The sequence below is a fragment of the Buteo buteo genome, chromosome 13 (assembly GCF_964188355.1).
Source record: "Buteo buteo chromosome 13, bButBut1.hap1.1, whole genome shotgun sequence".
NCBI lineage: Eukaryota > Metazoa > Chordata > Aves > Accipitriformes > Accipitridae > Buteo > Buteo buteo.
Genome location: NC_134183.1, coordinates 38,362,572 through 38,386,518, shown reverse-complemented (window position 1 = coordinate 38,386,518; position 23,947 = coordinate 38,362,572). Strand labels below are relative to the sequence as shown.

General features: G+C 38.4%; 1 protein-coding gene across 2 annotated transcripts in view; it reads right to left on the bottom strand.

The window, feature by feature from the left end:
- The window catches only part of MYO9A (myosin IXA), a 191,141-nt gene that overhangs the window by 101,902 nt on the left and 65,292 nt on the right, over positions 1-23,947 (bottom strand). For both annotated transcript variants that reach the window (XM_075045734.1, XM_075045735.1), the window contains exons 3-8: positions 22,532-22,626; positions 18,483-18,545; positions 17,111-17,210; positions 14,303-14,359; positions 9,825-9,922; positions 6,992-7,118 (exon numbers count right to left, since the gene is read on the bottom strand). In XM_075045734.1, coding sequence (XP_074901835.1) covers positions 6,992-7,118; positions 9,825-9,922; positions 14,303-14,359; positions 17,111-17,210; positions 18,483-18,545; positions 22,532-22,626 — 540 coding nt within the window. The remainder of the gene's footprint in view (positions 1-6,991; positions 7,119-9,824; positions 9,923-14,302; positions 14,360-17,110; positions 17,211-18,482; positions 18,546-22,531; positions 22,627-23,947) is intronic.

The following is a 23,947-nucleotide window of genomic DNA, read 5'->3' as shown; positions in this document are numbered from 1 at the left end:
CTTGCAGAGTTAATGGTTCAATGCATAAGAACAAGTTAGCCATTGGGAGGAGACAACTCAGCACATAAATCCAGCATCAGAAACCAGACACCATGGTATTCAAGAGAACCTGATTTTCCACATTCAGTCATTGCATTTCTAGCAATTTCCCATTGGTTTCCTTCCTTCCCAGTGCAGCTCCTCCCTCCCACACTTTTTGCTGGCAAAATAAGTCAACTTTCTAGTGTTGTCAAGATGACATCATACAAATTACTCTACAAATAAGCAAAATAGTGTCATTCATTCAAGAGATATCCAAGTGGAGGGTTTTTTTGGTGTTTTTCAGGGTGGGGAAGAATTAGGAGGAGGAAGAAACCTTTTGAAATGCACCTGATATTTACTCTGCTATTCCCACCTGATATTTACTCCCTAAAGACGCCAGTTCCTGGTGAGGCGACAATCTCTAATCAACTGTAACAGAAACCAGTTTGCAGAAAAAAAAAAAATCAGTTGTGTAAACACAAATATTTTGGCAAATAGGTAAATGGTGCCAACAAATTAAGCAGTGCCTGCCATGAATTGTTGGGAGAAGCCTCTTTTCCAAGCAGTTTCAAGTCCCTTTTATTTTGACACTCCTGGAAAAATTCTGAAGCATTCCTTCTCTACCAGAATAGACCGTTGACTGCTCTTTGCTAAATATCAATGCCAAAACAAGAAATTGTTAGTCTGGGTGAAAATCTCTGAGCCCAGACTTAGTAGCTATGGATTGATACAGAGATGTTGTTGCTTCAGAAGCTGCACCAAAGTCTATACAGGCCGCTTATCGTAACTGAAGGCCTCCATGCAGACACCAAACCTGCTCAGAACATCACTGATGAAGACTAGAAGCACCAAATCCACATTTCTGAAGCCATCTAAGGCTATATTTTTATCCCAGGTAAACCATTTATGGTTTGATGCAGATAATGGGAAACTTAGTGGTTTATGTACTTTGGCTTATTGGTTTAATCCAGTAATTAGTATGAAGAGCAATGCAAAGAAGCCAGTGGAACTTACGAAATTTCACAAAGCATCAGCATAATTATGCTGTTCTGTACAAAAAACTACTTTCTACCAAAAATACTGTCATGGGAGTCTCCCTGCTAAACTCCAGTGCATTTTTATATAACTGACTTTTCCTGCAATACCCACTAGCAAGAACTTGTTGCTGTGGTGTGGAAAGCAGAAAACATCAAGTCACCTGTATATGACTTTCACCTACCAGCAAGGTCTATGTTGCTGGAAATCGAACGTCAACACCTTGAGGTTTGTTTCATTAGTCCTCAGTAATGCTGTAGAGGCCCTAGTTCTTACGATCTGATTTTACGTTTAAAAATCAAGCAGAAAAAAATAATCTTCTGGTTTATCCAGAAATCCACAGCAAGTTTTCATATTTGGTTTCTATTCCTCTACGTTCAGCAAAATGGTGATTTTTTAAATTTCAGCTCTGCAGGCAAAATGCAGACACTTTTCCAGCAGCTTGTGACTGCAGGACCATCGGCTGCCCTCCCTCAGTTGCACAGCTTGGAACAAAGGTGAGTTTTACACCATCCATTATCCCACACAAAGGAGGGATGCTCCAAACCCACAGCCAGCACGCTGGCTTTTTTTAATTATCAAAGGCAACAAGGTAGAGGGGTATCAGATGGTTACTCATCAAAACAGCCCAATGTAATACTCCTAAACAACCTAAATGCTTCCAAGTCCCAGATTTGTTAGCAAACACAGGGATTTTAAACTGTTTAAACCACTAGCCATGCCATCCCTCACCATCCCCATCTAATGTTCACCCTGGTTTCCTTCTCCCTCTGCTCTCCTGATGGATGAGACCTGCAGATGTGCATCCTTCATCTCCAGACCTGCTGCGAGCTGACGTGGAGAGATCGCATCAAACCATCTTCTCATACAAAAACATACTTGGCAAGGATGGAAACATAATCCCTGCATCTCCCTGGGTCTCTGCCTGCAATTACCACCCAGTGGAGCTTGATCTTGATTGCTTCATCACCTCCAAGAGCCAACACCATGGGTGCAGCCAAATTATCCTAATTTTCATTTAAGGTCACAGCTTGAAGGTAGCTGACTCCTGATGCCAGCGAGGAGCCGTAGGAGCTTTCTAAAGATAAAATCGGCACATGCTGATGACTAAGGACACCTGGTACATGGGGATACTTGCAGATTCCCCATCATGAACATCCTATGCTTCCTCCTCCAGTAAGCATGAGACACTAAAAAAGAGACAAAAACCATCCTAGCAGATTAGCAAAGAGGAGAACACAATTTATTTCTTTATTTTGTGCCCTGGGAGGTACACTTAAAAGCTACGTTTCATGGATTTTTGCTTTCTGGTGCTAAAGGGCAAGTCCTGCTCTCCCTCTTAAAAAAGCTACATGGCCCATGAGTTTATATCTTAATTACAGGAACAAAATACAGATTTAAGACTTCACTGCCACATGCAAGTAGAACCAACACTGAGAGGGCTGGATGACTAGAGCTCTAAAACTCAGTGAAGGATGACCTGCAATGCTGCCACGGCTATAAACGTCAGCAGAGTGTGGCAGGGAGCAGACAGCCAGTGGGCTCCCGCAAGGGCTGGGCTGGAGCCAAGGCAGGCGGAGATTGCTTCTCCAGTAATGCTGGGGTATTATGTTATAGCAGCTGAAGAAAAATGAACCACTTCCAACTTGAGAGCAAGAAAACATTGCTTTTTGTCTCTCCTCCCATATTTGAGAAAGGGATTACAGCATTGAGCGCTCGTTCAAAAGCTGCCTGGTGTGGAGTAACAGAAAATAAATTCAGATTTCTATCAGTTCTTCTTGAAAAAGATCTGAACCTTCTCTTCCGACTTTCTTTCAAACAACCAGAAAGTTATCTGACTTGAGCTCTAGCTCGGAGCTTTGCATCCAAGGAAGATGAAGATGTCCCTGCTCATTGCAGGGGTGTACTAGATGAACTTTGGAGGTCCCTTCCAAGCCAAACCATTCTATGATCCCCAAACTTTGTCCAGAAAATGGATCCAGAAGAGAAGGCTGGATGCAAGCACTGGCTGCTTTGTAATCCTCACCTCCCTTTTGCTCCCCAATTACTTTCCAAGATGTTTATCACACGAGGAGCACGTCTGTGAAATCCTTCTGGGAAGCTGAAGACAATTTTTTAGTAGAAAAAGAACTTGAGCACATAAATCTCCCATGGAGGTAGACATTAGCTCCAAAAGCTAACATCATAAATGCAAAAAGAGATCTGGCAAAACTAATTTAAGACACTTGATAACTTTTATTTACCTTTATTTGCATTGAGACTGGTCACCTAGGCCTAAAAACTGAATACAAAACTGCTCCACTGAGTGAAGACGGAATGTGCCTTCCTTACTCCATGCTCCATCCACGGAAATAATTTCCAGTATTAGTAAATGTACACAGTTAAAATGTTCCTGCTCTTCTAAAGGAAAAAAGGTCAACTGACACTAGATCATTTCTGATAGATTGCTTTTGTTAATAAGCCCACAAATGAGCCTTTCCAGGCTTTTCCCCAGAAACACAAAAGTCTCCCCTAGTTTTACACAATCCTCTACAATTTCTGCAGAGGACCCATGATATTTGCAGCACTTGCACAGGACTCCACGTCTGCTTAATCCATCAGGCAACCTTGACATCACACTATGGCATGGCATTTCAGCAAAGTTTAAACAAAGGCCATGAAAAACCTGCCAAAAGCCTCACATAATCCACACGCTATGTCTATTCTAGAAAAAAAAAAAAAAAAAAAGGAATCAGGGTCTTACTGTAAATGAAACAATGATCTGCAGAGTCTGGCCAAAATCCTATATTGCAGTTTGCTTTTTCAAGAAATGCTAGTCTGAATGTTTTAATAAACCCAAAACATATTGAACAGTATTGTTGGTATCTAAGAAAAGTCAAATCCATCGCAGATCATTATCTCGTCCCAGATTCCTTAAAAAAAATCTGCATACTAGCTTCATTTTATAGGGACACAGATCTTGTTATACAGAGGAAGGATAGTTGTTCAGTGTTCTTGCATTAACTGCTGCAGTGGGGAAATTCCCCCAGTTATCCTTAGAGGCTCAGAGGCTCCAACATAAACCAGCTAGCTCATGATAATTTGGGCCAGACTTTTCTTTGGAGAGGGAACACACCTTAGCTTTGCATCCTGCACATCGGTGCTGTGCAGGGGGACCTCTGCATCCCCTCTTCTTGGCTGGTCTCAGAGATGGCCAATTCACCTCCTGCTTCTCAGAGCCCTTCCACCAATTCCAGTTAGACTTTTTTTTTTTTTTCTCTTTTCCATGTCAAATCCTTGACTGAACAAATCCAGCAAGTCATTTAAGGAAAAAAACCTAAACCAAAACACCCCCCAAAGTAAGTATCAGATCACAGTAGATATTGTTTCTTCCATCATTTTGCTACACTCAAGACCATCCTGCCAAGCACCCAGTGGCTGTATGAAAAGAAGTTAAACTATTTGTCAACTAACGTTATTTAATTCCAAGATGATTTTTTAGTCTTAGTGAGTAATACCAAGATCTAGAGAGGAGATTAATAACTTTTTCAATGCAATTCATATTTTCAGCAACAGTAGTGTGAAAAGCAAAACTGTATACTGTTCAGTGACCACAAAAAAACCCCGTAATAAAAATAATTACCCAAATGAAACAAAGTGTCAAATGTTTCAACCAGTATTTTTGGTCTCTGGCTGAGAAGAATTCACTATACTTAATTTGGAGAGTTGTAAGTAGCTAACTAATGAATAAAGTCCAATGGATGCTCTTTGTAATGATGTTTCATCTGTTTGAACCCAGTAGTCCTCTGTTTTGGTCAAATCTGAATAAGCATTATAAGATCTGTTCAGGTCTGCAAAGAAACAGAAACCAAGCATTTCAGAAAGACAAACCAAGCCTCTTCCCAAAATGAGATTATTGGCTTTATTTCAGCTGACCGGGGAATGGGTCTATCCGAAAGTTTACACTTGGAGGCAACCAATGTCTCCAATTCCATTGCTAAATTACCATATAAATGCAACTTTAAGGACAAGCTACACCATTTACTCAAATGTATTTGGGTATATATCTGTATATTTTGGTATACCCAAATACCCAACGTATTTCACAAGATCATACCCGAGATCTGCATTGTCCTGATCTAATTAACAAGCATTTTATGCTGTATACAGTTATTTAGCTTGCAAAAGACTTACCAAGATGAACAGCAACCTATCACTTCGCTCAGCTACACCAGATTCTACTGCTTTTTCAAAATGGTGAAGTTAAATACTTATATATACCTCTCTTTTTTTTTTTTTTTTTTTTTTTTACATATTGTTGACACTATCTGCAAGTGAGTATGGTATCCATGCTTATGTTGTACCAGACCATGGCACTAAGCCACCACTGGATCTATATGGCTCAATCGATGCATCATTTCACATGTACACACGCAAAAAATAACCTGATACCTTACAGCATGCAGATGTTGCAGAAGAAAGCCAGGGCAAAGACCCAAAGTCTAGAACTATTTCAGATCTCTTAGTCACTCTCTTATTTAAAGCTTTTTTTAAAAACAACTATTTCTTAAATGACTTGGCGCTCTCGCTATGGCCATTTTTAAGAGGGTAAGATCAACAACATTCTCCTCCAATCTCCTATTTTCCTTCTGTTTATTTCTGCAGTCTCCAGAGCCAAGATGCAAAGAGCATCCAGCTGCTTATAACCGTATTTTACAGAAGCTTTCCCCTCCCTAAATTCAAAGCATTAATGAAGTGCTATGAAAATCTGTGAGAGCCAATTTCAGAGTTCTTTAGGTAGTGAGATAGCACAACCATTATTTAAGGGAAGGAATGGGAAGAGCATCACGTGTACACAAAATGACAAGTTATCTTCTGATGCTATCATAAAATTAGCAAAAATTAACCTTCCACACCATCCAGCGAGTACAAAGGGATAAAGATAATAGCTGTTTTAACCATCTACAAGTATAACATTTCAGTATCCTTTGGAGTTAAAAGTGGTTTAGAGCATTTCAAGAAAAGTGAGATGGTAAGGAGAGCTTCTGACCACCTATATACACATCAAGACATGTTGAGCCCAGCTCTTGAACACGTAACAGAAGCACAGGACAAACTGGCTCACTGAAATGAAGACTTTTCTCATGAACAAGTAATGCCACAGCTTCATAACCTGCTTGGGCTAACAGAGCAGCTCTCCTAAGAACTTACATAGTGCTTCTGCACTGATTTACAGAATTGGATATAGCCCTGGGCCATCTGGGCTGAGACATACAAACCCTTCCCAAGTGATATTGGCACAGCGGTGACTCACAGAGGACAAAGTGCTTTCAGTAAAAGGTCTTAAAAGCAGATAGCATCAACATTCACAAAAGACCTAGATAAATGCATGGATAATAGGTCCATAAATAGGTACTAAAGGGATGAGATGCACCCTCCAGCATCTCTAATACAACCTTTGTGGATGCTGGCAGGGTAACAACAGACAGTAAAACATGGCGAGCAAGCTCAGCATCTCCTACAGCCACCACCTGAACCAGAAGAGCGGGCTGATGGTCTTACAATTGCTCTAGTTTCTTACATAAGTATTGGAACAGATTTCAGGAGCATCAGGGAATTTTGGTGAGGGAGCTGATGGTTGGCAATTGAAGAAACTACTGCACTGAATGGTAGGTTTGCTTTCCATGTAGAACCAGTTTGCAATCTTGCAAATTTTAATCACAGAAACAGTATTTTCAGTCAATTAAAGCTGAAGCTGAAGAGTAGAGGAAAAAACCCTACATTAAAAACCTCATTAAAAAAGTCTTTATAAATTTTCACTGGCAAACACAAACAACCCATATGAACGGTAACACAAGAGAACTTAACTCTTCAGCAAAACTGGAAATAAATTCTATTATAAAACAGAGGTGGCTCATTAGATGTGAACGTTACAGGACAGAAAGCGAAGGCTTACCTCCAGCAGGTCTGACACAATAGGTAGTATTTCAGGGTTACAAATATCGATGGAGTCATCCCGGTAAGTCTTCTTTTTGTAACGGATGTTACCCAGGTGTAGTATTGCCGACAGGAGAGAGAAAATTCTAAAGAAAATAGAGAGAATTCATTTTCACTTGGTTGTTTTTTCTTAAAGCTAATGAAAAAGCAAACCACATCCCCAAACATCCAAGTGCCATCTTTGTATTTGACTCATTCCTCTAATTTTCAATTTGAAGCAGTTTATGTCGCAAATCTCCAAATATTTCTTCAAAAATGATTCTCAAATGAAGCATCCAATTTGCCTCACGTAAAAAATATTTTCACTTAGTCAAGTACCAAACTTGCATTGCTTTGGCTTTCTTGAAAATTATTTAACACTTCAAACCCATGGTTATAAAATGGCACCCCATATTATAAGAAAAAAAGAAATCCTCAAGTAATCTAGATATCCAGATTAAATATCTATCAAGCAATTGTCTAAATTAAGGGCAAGACTGGACTCAGTCATGCAGGCGATCCTTCTTAAGTCCCCTGGCACATGTATTTATCACCTTCTCAAATCTAGTCCCAGGTAGGAAGCCTAGACAAAAAAGCATAAATGCTTTTATAATATATAAGCATACTGAGACAGAGAAAAGGCGTTACACTTCAAATAAATTTATCCAGCTACTTTTTCTTTTTTTGTTGTTTCGTTTTTAATTTGGTCATTTTTAAGTTATATCCTCACTCCTCCAAAAAAATAATAATAAAAAAAAAGCTCTTTGAGACTATCAAATCATGGCTGACTTCAGCTATAAACTCTGCTTGTCCCTATTTCTACACTCTCTGGGGAGCTAAAAATGAATGAAATCAAATTTGATTCCTAGCCATGCCACCAGCTTGTCTGGACAACACACTTTCACCTCTCCAAGCCAGTCGTTCCTTATCTCTAAATTAGGGATACTATTCCTCATCATGAATTACAGGGATGCAATTATAAAAATTTCTCTTCTGTAACTGTTTCCACAAAGGTGAAACCCCATGTTTTGCTAGAAACGATCACTTATAAAACTATAGTAACACTTAAAATGTCCTTCCTTTTTATACTCAGCTGAAGGTCGTTACTTATTCGTGTTACAGTTGTACAACGCCAAGCAGAAAAAATTTGCTTGTAAAGCAAAGAATCCAGTATAGTTTTCTGACAAGCAAAATTCAGTAGGAGAAATACAAGAATGTGTGCACCAAGAAAAGTTATTGCACAGTAAATCAAAAACATAAATTTACTGCAACATCCAACTGTGCTCAGTCCCAATACTTACTGATTGGTTTACTCTGTCGATTAAACTCCCTTACTGCACCCTAAACAGGCTTTAGAAAAACCTTGTCGCTGAAACCTGATTCTTGAAAGATAATGAAGCATGCTGACATATAACATATTTACACTAGAAGTCTGTATACTTGGGTTTATCCATGTGTGTGGAACGGATAAAGAAAAAGCAGTCTTAATTTCATAATTAATTTGTTACAAGTTAGGGATAAAGGATGAGCTTATGAAAAAGATTCTTGGCTGGGTGAAAATTTCTTGTTGGAGCAGAAGGCAGGACAACGTCTCACAGTTAAGATCTTCTAACTGCTGGCTTAGATACATGTTAAAAAGCAAGCAAAAAGGTGCTTAAAAGAACAGGAGGTAATCCACCCAGTTGCAAAAAAAAAAAAAAAAAAAAAAAAAGTTACACGTTAGCATCTTAAACATCATTTACCCAAGGTGATGAATAGGGTTTCAAGCGCCATTAGCATTAGAACAAAGCAGTAATTCTCTGTTCCCACACAAACCTCGAGGATTTCAGACAGAAAGGAACCACATTCATTAAATTATTGTTTGAACATTTTGACTTGAAAAAGCACGAGATTTCTCATTGTGTTCCAGCTACTGATGTGCTTTTCAGCAATACTTATGATAAAAAAATTACCTCAAAGTGAGTAGGATTTTGACAATACATATTTTTCTATGCCTGTTACTAATCTTAGTAACATATTTGTCAAATTCATTCAAACCTACTCAAGACTTTCAAGCCAAGAATCAACACAAAAGGAATTGTTCTTTGGTTTTGGTTGAAGACGACCCTCATACGAAGCATGTAATTCCTTGCAGAGGAAGGTGGTATTGCAACCCAGCTAAGAAGTCCATTTTTTCAAGCAGCACTTCCAGTGAATTACTGAATGAAGGCAAGTTGGAAATGAGTCTATAGAATAGGCAATTGCATATAAAGGATTAAGTATGATGACTAATAATCAGGATTTCTGATTAAACCAGGATCTGGATTCATGACATGCAGAGTAAGACATGACTATTCACGAATGGTTGAAAAATACTTCCAGGTGCCAACTTCCTGCCAATGCTCCATTTGCATAAAGAGAATCATTAACTACAGTAATGATGGGCGTATTTTGTTTATATCTTTAAATTTTGTTTACTCCTTTATTGTATGAATGGTCAAGTGTCATTATTCATAGAATGGTTTGGGTTGGAAGGGACCTTTAAAGATCACCTAGTCGAACCCCCCTGCCATGGGCAGGGTCATGTTCCACTACACCAGGTTGCTCAAAGCCCCGTCCAACCTGACCATGAACACTTCCAGGGATGGGGCAGCCACAACTTCTCTGGGCAACCTTCTTCCAGCAGCTCACCAATTATTCCTTCTCACCAGCCTCATATGTTATGCAGAGCACAACAGTTATGTTAGCTCAAGTCAGGTGAATTATCTCACTGATTAAGGAGGTTACATTAACTAATATAATCTTCAAGCTGTTAATATGGAAAATAAACTCACTGTCTGCGAGTTTTGGGAAGAAACCCCACCATCTCCATAGCTAGTTGTAACCGCTCAAAGTCATGCTTCAAGTCTTCCCCTTCCACAGAAAAGCAGTCCTGTTGGGTTCAAACAGAAAGATTAAGCACTGAAAGAAATTAAGATCAGAACACATCCAGATGGCCAAGTCAACACTTCATAAATATCATTTAGTGATCTCCATGCCTTTTATCAGCAACTAGAACATTTCCAATCTGGCACTGGGAAATGAGATATCCAGGAGGCCCCACTGACTTTATGGGGAATAATTGTGGCTAATTACCCCCGACATCCAGCCCAGGGACAGGGGGATTCACAGCACCATAGCAGATACAGCAAGAAACACATACGCAATACAATAAAAGACCAGGATTAGCTCCAGTGGCAAGGCAGAATTTTTCTTCTTAAATATTAGAAAGAATACACACCATTGAAAGTCTGATTTTTTTTTAATATACTTTTTTAAAGTTTGATTATTTTTTTAAATTTTTTTTAAATCAAGCTGTTCAGGAGAATCTGCTTCTACAAGGACTTTATGGAAAAGCTAACCAGAGTGCATATTTCAATACAACAATTATTTACTGTATACACAAACATTTTTCTCTGTACTGTGTTTTTACCCAGTGCGATGAGATGGTCTTTCAAAGGACACTACATCTCCACCACAAATGCCTTGGTTTGAACAGCCTGGACCTCAGAGAGGAGTACATTGGTATACCTTTTCCAAAATAACATTTTTGGCTAATTTTTCCTGCAGATACATCCTTATTTCCTAGGCTTAACCTTTAACAAAAGAGTTGAGTCACACTATTCTAAGAGTATGGCAAGAGTTCATCAATGCGGGACAAAGAACATACAAAAAGCATGTGAATTAACAAGATGAAATATGTTACACATTTACAGGCAGTTTATTCCACATTAAGCCCTGGTCCATTGGGAGTTCCTATAACTAAAGAGGAAGAATTCAGTTTTAAAATAGAATTCACATTAATTTCATGTAAAATATCAGTGAACTAAATCCTGCATAAGAAAGGGAAAGCTTTAAATATATTTCTCACTAACTTTATTCTAACTACCAAGAAGTTTTCTAAAAGTGCAAGCATTGAGAGAATTTGAAATCTGCTACATTTATATATTTCTTGGAGACTAATATGTCTGAACAGTTTAGTTTTTCAGATAATCCCCAACCTGACAGAAGTCATTGATACTTTCAGGGAAATCCAATGACATTCTGGACCCAACCAATATTGTCCTGCACCAATACTTAGCGAACATAAATGCTCCTTAAATGAGTGTATGAACTATTAATGACAAGTTCCTTCTGCTTTGGCTCACCGTGGGCACCCCCCTGGATTATCGATTATTATCTCTCACTTCATAGCCCATATTTAATACTTTTTCCCATTGCTGCCTATAAAAATTCCCAATCTACGAATCAAAATTAGTTTAGTGTGTCTCACACAATACAGTGTTATCTTAAACCTCAGAATAAATTACTAACACTTAAATAGAGGCTTTCTACAAGTTAATCTAGGTATGTTAATTAAAAATTACAGCTGCAGTGGCAGTGACAATTAACTAAGCAGCTGCATCCACATAGTTTCTTTTGGTCATTTGTCTGTAAAAGGTATTTACCACATGAGCAAGTGTGCACAAACTTTCACACAAATAATTCTGAAAGTCTGCACTAAACAGGGTTACGTGAATACTACAGTGAACATCATTATACAGGTACCAAGTAGTCACAGGATGATGACTGTTACTTGAAGAGACACTTGTACTCACTTATAGTACATAGAATAAATCATAAATGCAGAATCTACAGAATGAAGTTATAGTATCAGCTTTGTGTCTTACAGCACCTATCCACACTTAAAGCCTCACAACTGTATCAGTGATATGTTCTTCATCCTACTCTGTAGCATCATCACAGCAATAGCTACTGATTATAGGGGGAAAATTCTTATTTAAGATATTTATTTCCACATAGGTGACTACTCACACACAACTGCCCTATCCCCTTGACTAAAAGGTAGAGAAGTTCAACAGCACAAGAAAATAAAAAATTTTTTATCGATAGTCCTCAGGGACAACAACTTCATACTGCGCAAAGTGAATTTAGAGATGTTGAGCATTAAGACCGTTTAAAACCATGTGCAGCATCAATGAATGTAGTATTTTAAATTTAATGAAAAAATAATGCTTGCGAGTTCTTAGGAAATACTAATTGGAAAAGTGAAGCTTTCACCGTCTATTAATAGATGATTGAAAATTACCCTTTTCAAGAGATGTATAAGGTGTTTGTCTGTATATATTATCCAAAGGAATGCAACAAAGACATCTAGACTATATATCAGTAAGATCAGCAGGCATCAGCAATGCAATTATTTAAACCATAAAATATCAGGATAAGAAGTTGTCCCTCCTAAACTCAAACCTTGGCCAAGTGACTTCCTCAGCCACTACACGCATACGCTGAGGAGAACCTGCAGAAGTTTCACACCCACTACGGTGGGACCTGGAGTCTGCAGGACAGTAATATACCCACAGATTCTGCAAATAAGTCTTTTTAAAAACTTTTTTAAAAGATACCAAGTGTCGCTTTTAGTGACGCTCCACATTCCAGGAGACAATTTCATTTTGTGGCATCATTCATCCAAAATTAAGTCACCAGGCAACAGCAAAATACCATAGACAACTCAGAATTAGCACAATCTATGCCAAAGGCAACTTAATTAACGATTTGCATAACAATTGCCAAACTCATCAATCCACATGGAAAGGCCTTTTGTAAATTATCTACTTAAAAGCAGATGCTCTCTGTAGCGTTTCAGCTCTGTACTTTATCCTAATGGATGATAATTATTTAAAAAAAAAAAAAAGTAGTTTCCTTGATACTAGGGCATTACAAAGTCCATGCCTACAGACCAAACTCGTCATTAATATTCTGCCGGGGCAGTTAGTTTCTCAGCAAAGCAAGTTCCCTGCTTACTATTGTCACATCGAAGCAATCCATGGATTTCCACTGGAAGTTTAAAGAGGATATAATAAATAGGGTTTCTTTATAGACTTTATAGTCTACAGCGGGTTGAGTCCAAGGTTATGGGGAGAGGTCCAGGGTATGCTTAAGAGTGAATCATCAGCTGAAGCAAAGATGTGAGTTACCACAAATATCACAGAAAATGATCCCAAGTAAAATAAAATACCAGATAAACAGCCAAATTGTAATGGCACGCAGTTTTGTTTTGCTGTGCAAAATAAGGACATATAACATGGTAACCCCGGAGCTGGCAGGGCGTTATTAGCCTCTCCAGGAGAAGGTAACAAATGTGGGGTTTGTTTTAATTTTAATTCCTCCAGTCAATTGTCCTAACCCATTCCTTAAGCAATTAAGGTCTTTGCACCTTAGTAAAGTGTATTAAGGTATATAGAAAAGCATCTGCTCTTCACTCCCTGCTCTAGTAGGACCTCTAAGGATGCTGATGTATTAAGGACACCAATACAATATTCAACATTTTTAAACCTTGGGGGGTTAGACTCCCTCTTCCTCCTCCCTTCCTAAGGATTTTGCAGCATAATCTTGCTGTTAAGACTCTTATATAGCCCAAGTGAAACCCAGGTGCTTCACAGATTACCTCTTACTCTTCCAGATGCATCAGCTAGAGTTCAGCAACCATTAAGCACACGGCTAAATTAGCAGGAACAACATGCAGCTGATCTGAAACATGCTTCCCCATGCAAGACAAAACCAACAGAGACCATCACAGGACACACAGACACCCAAAGCACGTTGCCAGCTGAAGACACCACCTCTGACTCGGTTGCACAGGAGGAGCCAGGGAAGGGGAAGAAGCTCCACTGTTCCCTTTTTTGGGTTGATCCATTTGGAAAGATGATCATGTCAGCAGAACTATTTTAGAAGAGGGAATTGTTTTGGCGTTCTGAATAATATCAGGATTTGATTTTCTCGCAGATGGCTGTGGGGGGATGTTTTGGGTCTTGTCTTTTTTTCCCCTGGAAGCTGGAGAGCAGACACACTGCTACAACCATCATGAACTGATGCATCTCTTAGGGCTTCAAGAGACCAATTTGCTGTTTTATCAGAGAGGAATTTCAATTTTCACATTGCTGCCATATCGCAATTTCCATAAATAATCATGTATTATATCAAGAAGGAACAAAAAACCCCCTTAATTTGCTGAAACTAGATGACCATATCCAACTGTTGAAGAAGATTTCCAGATGGAATGAACCAAAAAAGGGCAAAGGAAAACACATCTGTATTGTCAATGAGCTAATACACAAGCAACACCGCGGCAGGGCAGAGAAAGGGAGAGGGTCATTAATAGGTTAAATTTAATTTGACTTTGTTTTCTGCTCAGGTCTTGGTGCACCTAACAAATCCAAGTGAGCAGCAGCCCTGCACCAGCAACACGGAATACGCGGGTACTTGTACTGACCGGCTCAGAGTCATAGCAATAATCATCCCAGCTCTGTCTGAGGGGTTTCTTTGTCATCTGAAAGCAAGGCAGACCGGGTTAAGTAGTGTTCAGACCAAAACCAACCCCCACTACCTGCTCTTTAACCAGGGCAGTAACGTCAACTTTCCAAGTAAAATAATTGTTGATATTCTGCATAGTTATTCCTTACTTTTTTTTTTAAGGTAAGATTTATAATGCTTTTGCATTAATGGTGCTCTGATTCCTGCTTACAGGGTTTTCAAGACAGTGATGACCTCTCACGCAATAAGCTTAATGGATTTTCAGATCTCTTCTTTTTCTCCACAGTTGGAGAAACCTTTGGTTTACCTGGAGCTGAAGAGCTATTGACGGAAAACCGCACTGAAGAGCAGATTTTTTGTTTCCACTCTCAACCTCTGCTCTACACACATGTAAGTGCTGCAAAAGTGCGATTCTCCGACCAGTTAGAAAGCAACACTTGAAAGCTTTTTAGGAATTTGTATCTTTTTCCAATCAGACAGAGATGGAGTTGAGAGAAGTCAAAGCACACGTCAGTGACCAGACCCAAGAGGGAGAGACACGTGGCACCAGAGTTCCTGATGAACTTAAAATAAGGATCTAATCCTGCAAATCACTGATTTCAAAATGTATAAATGTGAATAACCAGCACAGAAAATACTCCGCAAGTTGCAGGGTATGCAATAGTAGGTATACCTGCCATTGGTATGAGGTATGGAGGAGTCATTCAAACTCAGGGGATAGTTTAAGTAAATTTGCTTTTTAAAAAAATTAAAATCTTTTTTTTCAAACCTGCTCCCTGCACTTACAGATCAACAAAATAACCGCACACTTTGATGAAATACCTGAATAGATAATTTCTCATCTGCAATGCAAAATGCACGTTTGTTTTGCATAACACAATGTGAGCTGAGGAACCTGGGAGAATGAAAATAATGCTTGACTCAAGGACTGAGTCAGTCCTTGACTTAAGGGGCTTGGTTCAATACCTTACAGCTTTTCAATTTTAATATTTAGTTTTTTAGTTAAACACTTAGGCTCATTTCTGAGCTTGTTCTTTTTCCTTTTAAAAAGGCAGGGTTTTCTCTAGGACACATTTAAGAAGCTAGTGTAAATGCTCAAGGGTCATTTTATAATTTTCCCCTTTTATGTTTCCAAAGTTTCTTTTCCCATTCCTCCACTACCTCTCTTTCCTTTTTTCTCCTTATTTTCCTTTTTCCCCTTTGCCTATAGGGCACGGGAAAGCTGTTACTGTGCTCTCAGAAAGCCTTAGTATGAAAGGATGCCCTGAACACATAAAAAGGAGACGTTTTCCCATAGTTGTCAGTCTTAAATGGTCTCTCTAACACTAACCCTAATTATTAAAAAATTATTGTAATAAAGCCCCTAAAAATTCAGACTGTCAGTATTGTCCATACACGGTGTTTAGGCAAGTCCAGAGTCTGCTCCCCTGATACACTGGATGTACTTCAGCATCCTTCTCCAGCCTACTTGCCCACAGCATCCTAATTTCGATTAAAATAAACATTTCAACCTAAATTATTGCATTCCTACTAGTTCTACACACTACATACCATTGGATTTATAATTTTACTTTAAATATTAACACCCTTAAGCTGCTATTAAAAAAAAAAAAAAAGGACTGAAATTAAAAGCAATGTTTTCGACTAACATAAAACTGCCGGATTGCCCAACAAAACCTGTGAATCTGACAAAACATTCGATCCAAACGATCTTGGCACTTTCCCACTGCAAAATGGCAGCGCAGATGGTCATGAAGATCACACCACGTTCTCCAACTAATGCTTAAGGCACAAAGATAGTGAGCAAAAATCCTTCAGCTCTTAATATGTTACTCACTTGTGCAAATTTCCTGATCCTGCTAAGAGTGGGTGGGAGTCGTTAATATTACAATAGATTTTGGCTTTGATAGCTTTAAAAAGCCCCAGGTAATTGAGATATATTCCAGAGTTAAATTATACTTCTAGAAAGACTAAAGGCTATTTGGGTTGCACTGTGCGTACAAGTTTCTCTCCAGATTATGGGTTAAATCACTCTTTATTGCTAATCATGTTTCAGCTCCAAGAGAATTGCAATTAGTTAAAATCAATGTACAACCTAACTACCCTTCCGCATATTTCTACTCCTTTTTTCTTTTTTTTTTTGAGCAAAAAGCAGTAAAGTCCCTATTCACAAGCATCAGTGGATAACTGCATCTTAAATACCTGAAGTAAACCAGATTTTCCGAAGTATGAGTTTATCTGGCCATTGATAATACCTCACTCATTTTTAGTTCACATATTTTCAATGGTTGCTGTGGTTTTATTTATATTAAACTTATTATATTGTTAAATTGAAAGGATCATGCTACCAGCCAGCCATGAAGCTACAGAATTAGGACTACCTCATGCAAGACGTTATATCCTGAAGAGCTACTATATCACACATTTTCCCCTCTTCTCCTACTCAGCAGACAAATGTTAATGAGTAAATGATATTCACAAAGATAAAAGGTAAATTATTACTGTTTCTCCCTTCAACAATTAAAACCACAATACATTTAACATATCCCAGGTAGGGGACAAAAATGGAAAACACTAATTTTTTTTCTTTTTTTCGTACTAGCAGGTGTTCAGATTGCCAATGCAGAATTTTTCCATTGATGGAGGGCTGCCTATAGAACATTAAGACAACCCATTTTTACTACTCCACACATTTTCTTTATTAGCATTAAATATCAGCAGTAGAAAAGGCAAGACCGTGTATTGTATTCCTGTACAGTATTCCCACCTGGTTGAGGTAATGATATTCCTCAGGCTGCTTCAGATGAAATGCTGATCTCTCTTCCTCACTTGCTCCTGCCAGGAGGTAATAAAATACATGGTAGTTCCTGGTGACAATTAAAAAAAAAAAAAAAGTTAAACTTCAAAATATACAGCAGCATTAAGCAGAGAAGCATATGTAAACCTCATAACCTGATTTTCCAGCTTCCAAACTCAGACCTGAACACTGTTTAGAAATGGCCCATACCCACTTTGCAGTGATGTAAAAGATTAAATTAAGTAATGGAGAATGAGATCCCTCTTTTCCATCCAAGGACATCCACTGCCCTAGAATATACTTTAAGAATTCCTAGCCAACATTGTCACGTTTTCCTTCAGAAACATGTGCAATGCCTACATATTTATTAGAATCAAAACAACATATTTCCTTGCAATGCAGAAATTATTATTATTTTTAATACCTTATTACCACTAAAAAGGTAATGATTTTGCAGTTGCAGTTCTGTAAGACAGAACGGAAAAACCTTCAATTTTTACAGCTACTTAAATATTCAAAATACTTTAATATTACTAATACTAAAAACACCCCAAGTGACACTTCTCTGTTTTGCTTCAAGACAACTCTAACACAGATTAACGCTAAGACCGTAGGAGTATTTCTAAAATTAAAACTTTGCTTTTATGTTGGATGCTTTCCAAGAGGAACTGAGGTTAATCATCTTGCAACACTCAAGAGTACATTTGTCAAGGCTGTATATGCTACTTAACTTCGGGATCAGCCCATGAGCATTTGAGAAAACTTCTCACACATCTGTCTCAAAAGGGAAACACAGACAGAAGTGCCAAGAGTTGAAAGACAACTAGAAGCAACAAATTTATTTAAAATCAGAGTAATAATTACTGAGACAGGAGTATGTAACAAATAATATGTTGCAATTAGGAAAGAACAATTTGCTTAAATTTGTTGTCGATACAATTTTAGCTTTTTCTAGAGGACCTTCTGATGGCTAGTGTGTTAAGAACAGTAAAACAAAATTAAAATACCATCTCCCCCCCCCCAACTAGATATTAAATAGCTTACAAGCTGTACAAGAAAATAAATGGTACATAATAAGCCATATGACATGAATCATAAAGACAATGGAAAATATAAGTCAAGGACTGTCAATAAAATAATGGAGTTTATTTTCCCTGGGTTACAGTATATCCCTCCCTAAACAGCAAAATATAAAATGCATCATTTATCTTTGAAGCACAGGGTTGAGCAGTGTGAAAACCCTAACCCCCTCTGCCAGCTCAAACAGGGTTTTAAGCTATCTGTGCCACACTATCGGCATATATAGAAGTCAAAACCAATCCCGTAAGCAAAATGCACCTACCGTTCATTGTGCTCCTGATAGACTAGTCTTGATTTCTCCAGGAGGTACTTTTCAACATAAGCTCTGGAAGGAAAAAAGAAAAGTGTTATTCATTGACCCAGTATTTTAATTAAATGAACATAGCTTACCAGGACTTTTCAGTCTTAGTACGCACAAAAAAAAGTTTCAGCCTTGTTTCACTTAGTTATATAAATTTCTTCCTAGGCAGAACAAGTCCAATATTATGTTTGGCTTTTGAGGGTTTTTTTGGCTTGATACAAAGCCAACACTAACTTGGATATGAAAAACACGATCTCAAATGCATTAGCCTATGGGCAGGGAGCGCAGGGGGAAATTTTGACAGCAATGAAGAATCTCGGATACCTATTTAATCCAAAGCCAGCAAAATAAAATTGCTTGCAGACCAAGATTTGTGCACACAAGAAACGTATCTGGGTGCAAAAGTTTGCAAGATCAGATTTAGCTGCAGAATCGGTCCGCAAATCACCATTCCCTCTTCCAGAAGAGCCACTTCTCAACAAAAACTCAGGCTATTAACTTGTAGCTATGGTCTAAAAAGTAAGCAATTGCAAAAGCTCCTTATTGGAGTTTACATTTTATCCTAAGAGCATCCATAATAAACATGCTTAATTTACATATTAAATACTCTTTTCAAGCTTGTAAAGCTAAAACAAGCTTCAACAGGTTTTTTTCTTCCAAACAATACTAACCAGTAATGATAGGGATTTAGAAACCAGAGTTATAATTGGCAGTTTTGATGATGTAGCCGTGCTTTTCCAGCTACAGACGCCCAGTGACGTGGCACCCACATTAGCAGCCACGTATGAATCGGGAAACCCAACAAACCTTGTTCACAGTAGGACAATAAAGGTGCCTCTACACTCGCTTCTCCACTATAGCCTCCAGGTGGGGAAGACAGACCTATTTATTACTTGCATTTCAGAAGTTCTCCCTTCCTTTCACTAAAAACTACAATAAAATAAATAATTTGGATGTGCTGCAGAGGTTTTGTGACAACTCTTACGGCAGCTCTTCGGAGAGGCTACTGGAAATGGCATATCCAACCGCCCATGGGATGATCTTGCTGGATAGGAGGAGTAAAGAAATACAGACAGTAAAGCAGTATTATTCCTCTGTATGATGTGTGCCAAAAAGGTTTATTCTTGTTTATTCCCTGTGAGGAAGCTGAGAATAGTCTATGGATATTCCTCGCCGACAGGGTTTTTTTTAATCCCCTTTCTAACCTGAAACCAATTTTTCCTTTCCAAGCCACGCCATAAATTTACTGCAGGCTCAGTGAACAGATGAGAGAAACACATATCAGTGTCCCAGATCCCACTCCCACCCCGGGTAGTAGCTCAGCTCACTGCTGTACCACAACCTGGATCACGTCCGCCGCCCTTGACATCTCATCCCTTCCCCTGTGATTTCTGCTCTTATTACAATTGTGTCCCTCCCACCCCCCAAATCACTCTCATGCAATAATTTAGGTCGGAAAGGTCTTCTAGAGGTCATCTGGTCCAAACCACTATTTAAATCAGGGCAAATTTTTTTTTTTTGGTAGATGCAACTAAAATACTGTTTTGGTAAAATACTCCTTGCTTAGTGTAAAGGTCATAATGAATGCATGTCCCAAGAAGAACATATGTCCCCTCTTGTAATAGGATCGTGAAAAGGAAAACCAATTTAAGTATAAAAAAGTAGATGTCTCCAAGTGTTTTCTTTTTATCAACTGTCGTCAATTATATCAAATTTACCTTTAAGAGTAAAGAAAAGGAGTTCTAAGAGTATGTTTTCATGTCAAATACTAATTTAAGCATGCTACAGAGCCTGTACTTAGCATCCTAGGTAACATATCTGAAATCTGAGACTGAATTTCATATACAAATACCAACATGCAAAACACCCAAGCACAACATGTTTGAAAGCGCCAACTCATGGTATTTGAGATACAGCCTCATGCCATTGCACAGATTTACCATTATACCAGTGCATTGTTGCTTTTAATTAAAATGTCTCCTATCTGGCTCCTCTGCAATTTTATGGAGCGTGTCAGATGTTGAGGCTTTTGATCATCTTAGGAGGACTGAACAGGTTGCAAAGACCTTCCTCCAGAACTCGCTTATCATCGAACAGGACATAATAAATTCATAAAGCCTTATGGGAACGCACTTAACTATAGCCATTGCTCATGCTCCATCAATTTTAAAGACATCTTCAAAGACTTCATTTCATGAGGTGGGGTTGGTGGCTACTAAATCTCTTGGCTATTACATCTCTTAAGTCTTAAGTTTAAATTCACTTCAAGTTTTGGGTCATTATATTCATAGGGTTTGTAAGCAAATATCCAACTGCTATTTTCAGCCTCCGAACAGAGCAGAATTCTGATTCAGGGCTGCAAATTACAGTTACATTAACAAAGCAAATAATATGCAGAATACAGGATGATAATTGACTTGGGTTGTGTTTAAAATCTATGCTAAGTTTAAAAAAAAAAACAAAAAAAAACTTGTGATCTTCTTTGTAAGACTATGGAATAAAATTGTGGTCTTGTATGCCAGGAACAGCTCACAGGTTTTTTTAAATGCCTTTTTATTTTCATTAGGGCAGCACTGCAAGCTTATAGCAAAGCACAGTCACATCACACTGTGCAATCAAGGACCAAGAAAGTGCATTTTTTTTTAAAGAGGAGAGAAGATTCCTCTTATTATATGAACTAGAGTATACAAATACAAATGTTACTTGCACCTATCTGCCAAGTATAAATAGAGGCCACTTGCACAGAGCTGACATAGCATGCCAAGATAATACAGTGTTAAGGCATTTGTTAGATTCACGTTACCCTGTATTTCAGTAGGTATTAAAAAAAATTGAGGCTTATCCTTTTAAGAGAACTGTTCGCCAGAATTAAGGAAGAAAAAAAAAAAAAAGAAAAAGAACATCAGATTTGATGTAGGATGAAAAAACAGCGGGATGGTACACAGAGTACCCAAGCTCACTTGAAAAATTAATGGAAGCTATTTGTGTGATACTGTTCTGCTGGAAAACAAGAAAGAAAAAAATTTAAAAGCAATTCTCTAAAATAACAACAATGTCCCAGCAAGAGATCTCTTAGCTAGCTGCAGAAATTATACAACCCCTGGAATGCCACTTCTACTCTTCGTTTTTCCAACTGAGTTAATTAACCTGGACAAAAAGCAGAGTTAACAAAGCCCTGCTCATTTAGAGCTAGCTTGAGTCACTTTGTGATGACCTGATGCCATGTAAATTGTCTAAAGTCAGAGAGAAAGCCAGGCTTAAGTAAGCCCACCCAGAAGGTTTCATCCATAGGCTTCCAACCATGCAGCACTTCTGCTGCAGCCCTCCCCAGGAGAAGCAAGGTTTGAGTCACAGCTGGATGTCCCATGAGCTCTGGGTAGCAGAAAAGATGCTGAAATCAACTGTGGAGAACCACAATGGAGATGAGCATCTCCTTGCAATGGCCTGGGGGAAAGAAGAGGCCCTAACTGCTCAAGGGCTGGGTTAAAGAGAGACTTCAGGGTAGAGACAGAAGCATATGGGGAATTAGACAGTGATCAAGAAGAGTCTGGCTCCATTGCCTCTGTAACACCTATCAGGCAGCTGGAGATTAAGTCTCCCCTTGGCTTTCTCTTCCTGAGACTGAGCAAAGCCAGCTCACTCAGCCCCAACTTCCTACCATATGCTCCAGTCCCCTAACCCATCCTAGCTAATATGTTCTGCTTTCCTGCCTTAACTGCTGTCTTAAGAGGAAAAGTTCCATTTCAGCTTAATTGCAAAGCTGACATCATGATTAAGGAGAGCTCGACTGGCTTGAAGCTAGCTCAGGTGTATTCACACTTCAGTGTGCAGCTCAGATATGCCTACATTTTCATACCAATGGATTTAAATATGCTAACACCCCCCACCCCTCCGTTTTGGGAAACGTACTGGCCAAAAAATTAACCTTCTTTTTCATGGACCCCCTACAACAGCCTGTTTAGGCTCCTTGTGCAGGTATGTACAGCATATTCAACCTGATTCCCACTTACCCTCGCACAGTGCCCGTCTCCTGATAATTCACTTGAATAAATTTGCCAAAGCGACTCGAGTTGTTGTTATGTGCTGTTTTTGCATTTCCAAAAGCCTGTGAAAAGAGAGATGCCATCATTACATTCCAAAAGTCACCACTTCACCTTATTTATATGCACGTCACTAACAACTTAACTTTGGGGATTTTGCTATCATTGTACAATTAATAAAAAGCATGTGGTAAAAGTTAGTTGAATGGTCTACAAAATAATACGATGAGCTTCTGGGGACCATATTCATTTTTAATTTGGTATTCATGAAGGGCAGATAAACACTGTTTAAAAATAAAGTGTTAGCTGTATAAGAGAGATTTAATATTTGAAGCTATTATAGTCTATATTAAGGCTGTGCTTTATTCATTTAAATAAATATAAAAGTACACTGCTCCAACAAGACTCTAAATTTTAATGAGCTAGAGGAAGCTGCTTTTTAATTATATATGGAATTAGAGGAAAAAAATGCTTTGAAGGCTACTCAGATATTAGACAATGTCATACATAGCACCAGCATAACGCAGAGTATTTTCAGCGTTTCAGACACTGTAGTTTTGATTTGCTGCTGCTGTTTTTCCAAAATCAAAATGCTTTTAAGTCTTTATTATGCAAAGCTTTTATTAAAACCCTGCCTTACCGAGGCACCTAATACAGAGAGTCGTTTATTGCCATTTAAAAGAAATCTCTGAACAGAAGAGCTATTGGAAACCTGTAAGAACTGCAGCTCAGCTTCACTGAAAACTGGTATTTTCAATAGTGCCTAAATCACTTTAATAATAATCTGGCCCCCAGTGACAGAATCTGTCAAGCTGCCAGGTCCAATTAATGTTTCATTTATTAAACCAGTTTTGATAATCATTCAAATTTTCTTCTAAGGCAAACTTATTTGAAATAATTATACGCAAGATAATTTCTAAGTGTTGCATGTGTGTGGACATTGAATTACAATTACAAATACATTTTGTGCTGAGGCTTAATATCAGAGCTCAGCTTGGAGCTCCCAATAGTTTTATTCCCTGCTCAGCTATTTATTAGAAAAGATTAAAAGGGCTTTACATCTACAATCTGAAGCTTTCCAAATGACCCTTTCAGATTCAACTTTGCAACTAAAAGCAAAAAATAAAGGCCAAATTAAACAAAACTTTGGCAAAAAGGCATCCGGCACCTTCAGTACCTGCGTGATGAGTGCTCTCACATCTACTTTTATCTTCCTGGGCAGGTTTATTTAGCAATCTGGTTAGATTTAATGATTTAAGAACCGAAGGAGGTTTGCTAACAGAATAACAACGTGATTTTTTTCCCCCTATTTGAATACAGGGATTTGTTTAAACTCAGGCTGTTGCATATGAATTTGCTTTAGTTGACTAAAACATGTTCTGGGAT